This window comes from Cydia strobilella, chromosome 11, assembly GCF_947568885.1.
Source record: "Cydia strobilella chromosome 11, ilCydStro3.1, whole genome shotgun sequence".
NCBI lineage: Eukaryota > Metazoa > Arthropoda > Insecta > Lepidoptera > Tortricidae > Cydia > Cydia strobilella.
In genome coordinates, this window is record NC_086051.1 from 2,273,241 (window position 1) to 2,285,738 (window position 12,498).

At 41.9% G+C, this 12,498-nt stretch overlaps 1 protein-coding gene across 1 annotated transcript; it reads left to right on the plus strand.

Moving 5' to 3' along the window:
• The first annotated feature begins 1,167 nt into the window (after positions 1-1,167).
• LOC134745674 (serine/threonine-protein kinase ICK) lies at positions 1,168-11,437 on the plus strand. Its single transcript, XM_063679793.1, has 11 exons — positions 1,168-1,545; positions 2,777-2,943; positions 4,245-4,406; positions 5,353-5,535; positions 5,812-5,928; positions 6,415-6,629; positions 7,201-7,263; positions 7,978-8,088; positions 9,349-9,448; positions 9,482-9,602; positions 11,352-11,437. Exons 2-11 carry the CDS (start codon positions 2,788-2,790, stop codon positions 11,411-11,413), a joined length of 1,290 nt encoding a protein of 429 aa, XP_063535863.1. The 5' UTR covers positions 1,168-1,545; positions 2,777-2,787; the 3' UTR covers positions 11,414-11,437.
• The last annotated feature ends 1,061 nt before the right edge of the window (positions 11,438-12,498 follow it).

The following is a 12,498-nucleotide window of genomic DNA, read 5'->3' on the forward strand; positions in this document are numbered from 1 at the left end:
ATCTATCTAAAATCTAAATTTAATATTTAGGAAATACTGGTAAGTTAAGCAATCAGCATTTACGAGTAGTCTGCCCGAGATGTTGATAAACAACTCGGGCGCGCACCTGTACTTGATAACAACATGTTTTTTAAAATTATTTTAGTCTTATGTGTGTTATTAAGTATATTTTGGTTAACATCATTAGGCCATGAATTTAGAGTATCGGGTAACAGAAATTGCCAGGTTCTTTTCCCATAGGTATTCTTGTAAGGCGGTAATACATACTTTGGTATATTGATATTTCTTAATTTTTGTGACCTAGATCTATTTTTAAGGTTAGGTAAGTTAGCGATTTCATCACATACTAGCATCATTTTAAACTTATCATAGACATTAATTATTTTACAGTACTCAAATAGCTTCGATTCGTCATTTCTATACATTTTCCTTATCGAGTTAGGTACAATTGTTTTTATCAGGCTTAGTTGTAGTTTGTATACATTATCCAGGTAAGTTTTATACTTATTTTTTTAAATGTTGTTTGGGTTTTTAGGGATAGGTAAAAAATATACTTTGGGTACAATCTTACACATATCACACTAGTCTCAAACTAAGCAAATTCAAAAATTTCAAAATACAAAAATTTATTCTGCAAAGGCCTCAAGGGGAAAAAAACATTACATCAAATCAAATAACCCGTAATCACCCGTAATCCCCAATTATCAGTCAATTTAAATCAGTGTTGCCACAATAAAATACTAGTGGTTTCAACAAAAAATGTTTTGAAAAATAAAATAGGTACAGTCGAAGGAAAAAATATCGATCCAGACAAATGGATCAAAAATATAAGAACACGACTTTATTGTCTAAGGTGTAAGAGCGTACACATATTTTTGAATCTTTGGGAATGTGTATATATTTATGCCCTTGACGTACAAATGTAGTGCATAATTGTTTGCCATCGCAATTTCGCGGAAACGCACGAATGTGTTGTGCTATTTCAATCGCCGCCATACTAGCTGTATAGAAAAGTGAATACTTGTTAGGGCACAGACTGTAGAGACTGTAGGATAAAAATAGGTAATTAGGTCGATATTGAAAAATGAAAATTTCCTATTTTGAAGTCGGTTGACCACCTGACCTCGCTAGCACCCCCTAGTGACATTGTAGGCGAAACCTCGAAACAGTGTGTTGGCCGTTACCATGGTTACGGATTATTATGGATGACACAAATAAAGTCTCAATATTGTTCGTTGTGACGTGTCGAAATTAGATCAAAGTTTATTTTGAGTGTCTTCCTAATTAAACTACCTTTTAAAGTAGTTCACACGCGAATGTTCCATTTTGTGTTGTTAGAAATTACTATAAACTAAATGTAAACAGAACTGAAACGGAAAACTTTAGATCGAAGTCGTCAGCTATATTTCAGTGAAGTTTAAGTTGTTCTATCAATTTGTCCTATTTATTATAGTTTTTACTTACAATTAATTGTATGAAACAGAAAACTATGTCAAGAAGATAATAGGAAGAAGTTAAGAGGGGCAGGAATGCACGGTGGATGAGGTGAGTAACTATTTCTAATATTCCTTGAGGTCAACTTGCCTAATTATCAAGGAGATCACTGGGCTGAAAAATGTTTCAAGTGAATGTTTCCGACTTTTTAATTTTTTTTTACCCAAATCTCGTATTGTGTAGAAGTAAGTACTTATAATAGTATTGTTTGTTTAAGCTGAGCGATCCTCCTAAGCTCAACATAGCTAGTACAATTTAAAGAGTTGTACATAATATATATATATATACTAAATTCTTGGCCAATTCACTGGTTTGAGACCACATTACCTAGTTTACCCTACCAAATCCTACTTAGGTACTTATTTGCACAGCAAATTCATTATGATAGGTAATAGTCTACACAAATAATTAGGTCAAATAGGGGATATTACTGCAATGTTCTGCCACCAGAGTGCAGGACTAGCCTTTTTAGTAAACCATAGAGTAACTTATACATACTGTACCTTTAATAGGTTTTTGACAAGTTTTCAGAGATAATAAAATATGACATTGATGCATCAAGGCGGTTTGCTTACAGAGGACCTACCGGGAAACGCGAATCCGAAAATTCGCTATTTGCCTCTTTATCGCTCGAATATGCAAGTGACAGAGATGTTAGATAAAGAAATTTTCTTGTTTCACGATAGACCCTCAGATTGTGGTAGTGGCGCCCTAGCGCCGCCTTCGCAGAGTTTTGCGTAATATTCCCTATCCTCTCTTTGTACATGTTATCATTATGGAACACTTTTTAAAGGGTAGACTAAATAACTTTTCACCTCAGCAGCTCGAACAAGCCTACTTTCGTCACTCCCTGGAGTGAGGAAAGTGCGACTTTCCTCACTCGAGGGAGTGAAACAATGTAGCTTTTTAATTGTGTGAAGGCCATGAACTTCATACTACGGTACGGTACGGTACGGTACGGTACGGTACGGTCCGGTCCGGTCCGGTCCGGACTTACTTTTTTTTCTGTTTATTCTGTGTAATTCGAAATACATTTTAACCTTTAATATGTTCTCACTACTGAGGTGAAAAATTATGTGTGCAACACGAGAGCAAAGTTATTTTACATCTCGTGTTTTTGAGTCCCTCGCTACGCTCAAGATTCTACCTTAGAATCTTTCGCTTCGCTCGTGATTCAATTATAGAATCTTTCGCTTTCTCGGCACTCAAAATAAACACTCGCAAGAAAAACCAACTTTCCTCTCTGGTTGCACAAATAACTATTGTTTTGAATTATTTGTAGGTTGGTAAATAATGAACCGGTACGTGGTGCTGCAGCAGCTGGGAGACGGCACGTACGGGAACGTTGCGCTCGCTCGGCGCCGGGACTCGGGCGAATATGTCGCTATCAAGCGCATGAAACGCAAGTACTACTCGTGGGAGGAGGCCATGGGCTTGCGAGAGGTCAAGGTATTGTATTCAGCAACTATAACTGCTGGTTTTTTTTATACCACGACAGTAGCAAACAAGCATACGGACCGCCTGATGGTAAGCAGTCACCTTAGCCTATGTACGCCTGCAACACCGGAGATATTACACGCGCGTTGCCGACCCTTTAAAAACCTGTAAACTCCTTTTTTTAAAGAACCCCATACTGTAGCCCCTCGGGAAAACCTCGGCAGGGAGCTCATTCTACAGCCGAAGCGTACGCGGTAGGAAATTCCTCATAAGCCGCACAGTACGCGACCATTTAGGTGCTAGGGTGTGAGGATGAACACCCTGCCGATGGCGAGCGGTGCGGTGATAGAAAGCGGCCGTTGGCATCATGTCAAACAATTCGTCAGAGAGCTATTTACTGCGTAAAGCGGGACTATTCGTAGAAAAGGCTGTTTTCCAACCGCCGAACGCTCCGATAACGCTCGCCACTCAGATCGTACACTAAAGCAGGGGTTGAGTCTTGCTTGGCGGACTGACTATGAATAAAGAATAAAGATAGTTTATTATTCAACTAGGCATATTACAATGCGCTTATGAACGTCAAATTAAGCTACGCCGGCTCTAAAACTACACCTATGCCCCGAGAAGATTTAAATCCTCCCTCAATTGGAGGCGGGTATCCCAATATGGGACCGGCAACAAACTCGGCGGGACACATCTTTTCAAAACAATACATCTTATAATTAACATGCATGACGAGTAAATTAGAAAAAATAAAATTTAAATTACTATAGAATTCATATGTTATATTATTAACTTCCTTGCCTGCCGTCATTCATTGATCAGTCGCTACAAACTAGAAGTAAGACAACTATATTGCTACTAGACCAGGAATCGTAGCACGGTACGCTTATCACCATGCCTGTCACGTTCTAACAAGTATGTGAGTGCGAAAGTGACGGACTTAGTGATAGGGGAAACCATGCTGCGCGGGCAGATAAATGGTTATTGCTACTCTCTATAACCTCAGACCCAGAAGCATTTGTTTTGTTTTTGAATTGCTTGTATTTGAATTTGGAACACTTAGTTACTCAACATAAGTTCAAAATAGATTGTGGAATATGTACAAACATTTGTACGCGGGGTCTTAGGAGGTGGTACCATAGCATCTAAAGCAAAATAGATCGTAATAGTTAAAATTTTACGCTTTGAAAAACTACTGCTTCTCAACGTGTCTTTTTATTGTTGTAAGCTAAGCTGCTACTTGTTCTTTTCTTTACTAAACAATGCGATTAGAATAGAATAGAATCTATTTAATAGAGATTCTATTCAAGGCACTGAAGAAACTGTCACACGCCAACATAGTGAAGCTTCGTGAAGTTATTCGTGAAGACGACACGCTGTACTTCGTGTTTGAGCATCTCCGAGGGAACTTATACCAGTTGCTTCGCGAGCAACCGCCTCGTGAGCCCGCGCTGCGAAATGTCCTTTTACAGGTTAGTAGCATTTATATGTTTGGTACCGAATTGACAATTTTAATATTGCGCTCATAATTCATAATATGCTTAGGGAATAGATAGATAGGTAAGGCTCATGAGCTCATGACAACCTAGTAGCTATTAATAGGAGACTACCAAGACTGAATTTGGATGATTGTATGGCAATAGGGGGTATTACTACAATGTTCTGCCACCAGAGTGCAGCACTAGCCCCTTTAGTAAACCATAGAGTAATGTATACATACTGTGTGTACAATGCAAGCATCGCACATTTCTCGCGTCAGCATTTAATATAATGAATGACTTATAATAATTATTGCTGTTTATGCGATTACGCTTTAATTCGATTTATATTTCAGTTTACGTACATACGTGCTCCTAGCTAGTACTCATTATATACCTTGGTTATAAATAAAGACTTAAGACATATACCTAAATCAGTGTTTCCATCAAGATATCAATCAACCATCAAGATCAAGAATCATATCAGCTGAGATGTACAACCCGTACACTGTGTCTATAACAGTTTTTTGACAAGGTTCCAGAGATAATAAAATATGACATTGATGCATCAAGGCGGTTTGTTTACAGAGGACCTACCGGGAAACGCGAATCCGAAATTTCGCTATCTGCCTCTTTATCGCTCGAATATGCAAGAGTGACAGAGATGTTAGATAACGAAATTTCGATTTTCTCACTTCGCGATAGACCCTCAGATTGTGGTAGTTGCGCTCTCTACGCAGATTTTCGCGTAATATTCCCTATTAACAGAGTTTTAACGTCAGTCACTTTAAACGTGTTTAACTCTAGTTTCCTTTTGAACTCTGGTCATATATTTTGGCCAGAAATCAACGTACGAAAACAAACAAAGTCTTCATTTAGTTAGAAAATATTAATAAACTACGATACAGCATTTTTTTTTAATTATTATCTCGTAACTCAGGTACTCCGTGGTCTAGCCCACATGCACCGCCACGGCTTCTTCCACCGCGACCTCAAGCCGGAGAACTTGCTCTGCAGCGGTCCGGAACTGGTCAAGATCGCAGACCTAGGGCTGGCGCGGGAGGTGCGCTCCCGTCCGCCGTATACTCAGTACGTTTCTACGCGCTGGTACCGCGCGCCTGAGGTGAGATATAATTATATCGCCTTTTTTTCTGGTTCTTAACCCACATGCATAGCTAGAGCTTCTTCCACCGCGACCTCAAGCCGGAGAACTTGCTCTGCAGCGGTCCGGAGCTGGTCAAGATCGCAGATCCAGGGCTGGCGCGGGAGGTGCGCTTCCGTCCGCCGTATACGCAATACGCCACTGAGCAAAAGCAATAATTAATATGGGTTTTCTGTAAAGCTTGCTTCTATTTATGCCATATGACAGTGTGAGATGATGCAAATATATACATTTAAGGTACTGCTGCGAGATCCAGCGTACGGCGCCCCCGTGGATCTGTGGGCCGTGGGTTGTATAGCGGCGGAGCTCCATACGGCGCGCCCACTGTTCCCTGGAGCGTCTGAGATCGACCAGGTAGGACTTGAAAAAGATATTGATTGTCGATTCATGTTACCGTTGTGGAAATAAAATCAAGTAGCTTTTACTTTTTTTTTATCTGCAATTTCTATTGAACTTTAAACGCAGCCGCGGTGAAAATATATATGGCTTGCAGATTAGCGAGACGAGCTATCGTATAGTACAACGGTTCTCTTTTTTGGCGACGGAACCCTTTTTGAAAGCAAAATATTTGACGGAGTCCCAATTTAAAAAAAATTGTTCGTCAAATTACATGTGGACCAGAGATATACTCGTAGGAGAGCGGGGCCGTGTTGCATAATAAACTACAAGTAATATTACAAGCGGAATTCCTTTTCTAATTCCACTTATTAGAAAAGGAGTTCCGCTTGTAATATTACTTGTAGTTTTGGTACACGGCCCTGGTTATTGATTTGTTCTCACGTTTTCTCGCGGAGCCCCCACAGAGGCACACTGAGAATGGCCGGTATGAACTGTTTCCAGTTGTACAAAATCGCGGGCGTGCTAGGCGCCCCGACGCGCGCGTCGTGGCCAGAAGGGCTGGCGCTAGCGGAGGCGCTCCGCTTCCGCTTCCCGGCGACCGCGGCCGTGCCGCTGTCGCGGGTCGTGCCCGGCGCCGCGCCGCCCGCGCTGGCGCTGCTGGCCGCGCTGCTGCGCTACCCGCCCCGCGAGCGGCCCACGGCGCAGCAGGCGTTGCGGTATCAACACACATATCGACTACTAGCGGCACATAAAAAAATGGCCAAGTGCGAGTCGGACTCGCACACGAAGGGTTCCGTACCATTACGAAAAAAAAACTGCAAGAAAATCACGTTTGTTGTATGGGAGCTCCACTTAAATATTTATTTTATTCTGTTTTTAGTATTTGTTGTTATAGCGGCAACAGAAATACATCATCTGTGAAAATTTCAACTGTATTACGGTTCATGAGATACAGCCCGGTGACAGACAGACAGCGAAGTCTTAGTAATAGGGTCCCGTTTTTACCCTTTGGGTACGGAAGGTCGAGGTCACCACACATAAACGCTCCCCAAATTTAGTAAAAGCTTTTAGTATTATCATGCGCCAAGTTGGATGCAGATGGCGCTGCAATCGTTGAAAAATAAATATGCCTATTGGTAAACATGATATCTAAATATCAGCCACCTGAGAGCTCACGATCGTCGCTCTCACTAGCCAGTACAAACCCAGTCGCCGTGGCCGAAACCGGCCAGGACAGGATGATAATGATGACGATCTAAATACCAAATAATATGTAATGTGTTCCAGGTTTCCATATTTTGCAGTAGGAACTGAACTCGGCGTACCGCCGCCACTGTCTCGCGCAAGAAGGTGCGTGATTCAACATTTATTTTATATAAAAAAAAAGGCTGATGTGGTTGTACAGTCCAGTGTAAAAATATGGGTGCATATAAATTACTCAAAAATATGTCCCATAGTTCTCAATTCGCTAACATAAGAGCTATGGGACATATTTTTGAGTATAATGTGTGCAATATAGCACTTAAAAAGGTAAAATAATGAAATTTAATCGCGTTAGACCCGGTAATGGCATTAATTATGTTATAATGTGAGCACCCATATTTTTGCACTTGACTGTATACAGTATACACACACACAGTGTAGTATAGTGTGTAGTAGTGTGTGAGTATACTCTGGCAAGCCAACTTTGTCAGTGGAATAATACGCGAAATTCAAAATTTATATGGGATATCGATCCTTCGCGCCTACATTTTTCAAATTATCGTCTTCTTTTACTGACGTTGGCTTGCCAGAGTATAATGATACCTATATTTTTTTACTTAAAAAAAGTAATGTGATGAGTATATTTGAGTGTAAGGCCTGAGTGGACGCTCGAGTTGGACGTGCAGCGGGGCGGGGCGTGCGGCGTGCATGTTAAACAAATGCAAACGTATAGGAGCGGCCTTAGTGCACGCTGCTCACATCACTTGTGAGCCCGACGCCACGCTGCACGCCCCGCCGAACGCTCCGCTTCGAGCGTCCACTCAGGCCTTACACTGAGAGTAATGAGGCTTGCATTTGCAGGAGTAGTGTGCGCGTGGAGATGGAGCCATCGCCCGCCGTCGCCCCCGCCCCCGCTCCCGCGCCTGCGCCCGCGCTGGCGCCGCCGCGGGATCATTTTGCCGACATTTTGGGGTACTGTCTCATATTTTTATTCATAATCATATATTAATAAACTTTGATTTGAACTTTAAATAATGATTTTTTTACTTTAGAGCGAAAGTCAAAAAATCAGGATTCGATTCGATGAAGTCCCTAGAGAAAATCCTCAAGATTGCTATTTAAATTTTTGGTAACCGTTTGCGATTCCAAGAAGCGGGACCAATTTAAAAAAAAAACGGCACTAAATGAAAAGTAGTTTTCAGATAAAATAAAAACACGTAGACCTTAAGGCTACGCGCGCACTGCGGATTTCTGCCGTGCGTTTTTTTTTCGCATAATCTGTGAAGTATGCAACCTCCTTGAAGTGCGCGCATTGCGGAAAATAATCTGTATGCGGATTAAAATCTGTGGTCGCTGCAGATTGGTTGCGGTGCGGCGCCGCACGAATTTTCTGCATCATATGGACTATTGAATAAATCCGCGCACTGCGGAATAAAAACCGTGCGGACACCGGCCGGCAGCCATCTAGTGACGCAGTTGTTCTCGCGACACGGTCAACATGGTGCGGCGCGGTCATGTCGTCGCCTATACCGTAGTAGTCCATTTTCAACGTCCGTTCTTAACTTGAGTTGGGACTAGAATGGCAAAACGTGCGGATATATGCGCGTACTGGACACACACGGTTTTTTTCCTTGGCGTTTTTAAAAACACACCGCAACTCGCCGCACCGCAGTGCGCGCGTAGCCTTAAACAAATGCATACGTATAGGAGCCGCCTTAGTGCACGCCGCTGACATCACTTGTGAGCCCGACGCCACGCTGCACACCCCGCCTAACGCTCCGCTTCTAGCGTTCACTCAGGCCTTACACCACAGAATAAATAATAGTACTAGGTACAGAAGATTCACTCTCTAACAAATCGCGTCTATTACGACAGATATGACCGCTAGGTGGCGCAAGCGCGAGCATTCGTCCGTTCCGTAGCGGTGCGCGGCAACTACGATGGCTAAACACCAAAATTGGTGTGGGCCGCATGTACTTGAAGCGACGCGACGAAATCGCGGAGTGAGCCACGCCTGTTTACACTTAGTGTAAAGCCTGAGTGAACTCTCGAGTTAAGCGTGCAGCGGGGCGGGGCATGCAGCGTCCATGTTAAACAAATGCAAACGTATAGAAGCGGCCTTAGTGCACGCTGCTCAAATCACTTGTGAGCTCGACGCCACGCTACACGCCCCGCCGAACGCTCTGCTTCTAGCGTCCACTCAGGCCTTACACTTAGAATTGAATTTTGCAGAGGCGAGGTGGTGCACTCGACGCGCGTGGAGGAGTCCCTGCGGCGCGCTGACACGGCGGCGCGCGGGCGCAGCGTGCTGGCGCCGCCCGCCCCCGCCCCCGCGCCCGCCCCCGCCGCCGCCGTCGCGCCCGCGCCCGCGCCGCAGCCGCGCGCGCTCGGCGCCGCCGCCGCGTATCTCGGCGCGGCGCGGTACGTGGCCGGCGCGAGGATTGACACTTCGCTGTTCCATCCGCTCGCTATGCGTTCACACCACGGTAACTATATACTATCTCATGAAATAAAACTATGAAAACGGATTATAACGCGTATATTGAATTTATAATACATCCCGACGTTTCGAACTCTTTACAGCGTTCGTGGTCAACGGGTGACTGAGGAAAAATTACAAAGTGCAAAAATACCCACATACTAAAATAATGAACAATCATAGACTACAAACTTTAAGGCTAGTTGTACATGCAAAATCGGTTCATAAGGCTAGTTATACACTATAATTATTTTTCAAGTAAAGATATATATATACGCGATAAAAACGATGCCCCATGGTCCCATATTGGGATACCCTCCTACAATTTAGGAGGGAATTAAATCTTCTCGGGTCCGTGGTGTAGGGTTGGAGCCGGCATAGTTTTTATCGCGTATATATATATATCTTTACTTGAAAAATAATTATAGTGTATAACTAGCCTTATGAACCGATTTTGCATGTACAACCAGCCTTAAAGTTTGTAGTCTATGATTGTTCATTATTTTAGTATGTGGGTATTTTTGCACTTTGTAATTTTTCCTCAGTCACCCGTTGACCACGAACTCTATATAACTCTATATAACGCGATATAATCCGTTTTCATAGTTTTATTTCATGAGTAACTATCGCGGTAACCGAAGACAATATTATATATACTATCTGCAAACCTAACTCGTATCATATCATATTTTTCACTTCTCATGCTCGTAAAGTTCGACTTTTAAGTCGTGCGTAGATGACATAAACTTGCTTATTACATTCTAGAGCATAAAGTAAAATTATTTAAATTATCTATTACGACTCTTATTGACTTACCTTGCAATAAAGTCCAAAATCTGCCATACAAACTGCCAGCCCTGCCGGCGCGCCCCCGACCGGCCCGAGTACAATTAGCCTCATGCATGAAGTTTATATTTGAACGAAATATGTTTTATTCGGATGTTTGTTACCGTTATATCATGTTACAAATGCATTTCCGTTTTTAAATTACCATTTAATTACTTAAAATTATAAATAAAAAGTACAAAAATTTGCCCGCGAAAAGCTAGCGAGCGAAACGCTCGAAACGCCACGTGACGTCACGCGTTCGACAGATTAGTGTTATTAGTAGCAAATGTCAGTTGGGCCGCCCAACGTGTGACGTCATCCCGCTTTGTCGAATTCGCGCCAAAAATTATGAGCGTTTCAACCGCTCAAAAATTTTCAACATTTTAAATATTTTTTAATAAAATAATGTTAAGGTTTACAAAAGTATTTTTATCATTTCCGGTGTTCCAACGATATAAATTATGAATCCAAAAATAAAAATAAATTCATGCATGGAGCTAATTTTTCTTTTTCCTCTATCTTCTATCCTCGACTATATTGGTCCTCGCTGCGCTCGAACCAATAAATTGTCTCGGATAAAATTGGATCGCTTTATGCCCTTGTTGTACAATCTACTATTTTAATAAAATGTAAGAAATCGAATGGTACCATTTTTTTTTTATTTGGAAGATATTTTTTTTTTAAACTATAGTCTTGTATTTATTTATTATTCCCATATACATATTTTTTAAGTTTCAAATTTATTGTGATAAATTGCTCATTTTCTATCTATTTAACTAGATTTAGTTATAAAATTCAACACGTGGAAACAACCAACCAACCAACTATCTCGCCAACAAACTGCGTTCGTAGTTTGGCGAGGAATATAATTGTGAGAAAATTGTTGTGTACTTTGTGATAAATAAATTAAAAAAAAAACCTATTACAGAGACAGCGACGGTGGGCAGCGGCGCGCCGCGCGTGGACTGGGCCGCCAAGTACCTGCGCTGACCCCCGCCCCGCCCCGCCCCGCCCTGTCTGAGCCCCCAACACCGACATTATATACTATTTAAACCTTCCACCGCCAAATACGTCGTCTGACACGCGCAGCTACACTCCAATATCAACCTTCCTGCATTACGACAAGGATCACGATGGCACACGATAGGCGGCTCTTTGCCCGCCAAAGACGTCCAAATGTGTCGTTTTCAAGCAAAAACCACATTATCGCTTGCCATAAGAACGCTGTGACAGGTTATTCTTATAAGAAGACAAGCTAATTTCATCCTTATAGTAAGCAACAATGACCTTTTGCTTGAAAACGTCACCAATATTTGTTTTCGTGCATAATGATAAGGTTTACGATGGCGCGTTGTAAGTACAGTGAATCCGTTTATTATGACTCCGCTTATACTGACCAATCGCTTACTATGACACAATTACTGTGCGAAGTTTGGTTTTCATATAAAAATATCTGGGAGAGCGAGCTTTGCTCGGAAAACATATAATAACTCAAAAATGCGCGTTTTCCCACAGATAAGACCTAGCTAGATCGATTTTTCGCCCCCGGAAACTCCCATATAGCAAATTTCATCGAAATCGTTAGAGCCGTTTCCGAGATCTCCGAAATATATATATACATATATACAAGAATTGTTCGTTTAAAGGTAGGTACTTATAAGATTATTTGTGACAAATTCGGATAAGATTATGACTTCGCTTATAGTGACAAATCGCTTACCTATAAATCCTATTTTTATGAAATTATGTCCGGTTATACTGACAAATTCGTTGGTTTTTGTGGCCGTCCCCACGTCTTTCCCTGCGAGGACGTTTGGTGCGTGCGTGGCGTTTAAGTTGTTTTAGTTTTGATTCTCAGTGACAAGTTGTAGTTGGTACAAGGTTAGTAAAACTCATCTCTCACAAAGCAATTTGAGATTAACTTGGAATAATTAACAAAAATAAGAAGTGAATCAACTACATATATATATTTTATATGACATATTCACTTCCCATCGATGTCATTTTAAGCGGATTCTACTGTATTCCGTGCACGGCTGAGGAATGTTAGGAATGTTGGGCGTCATGACCGAGTT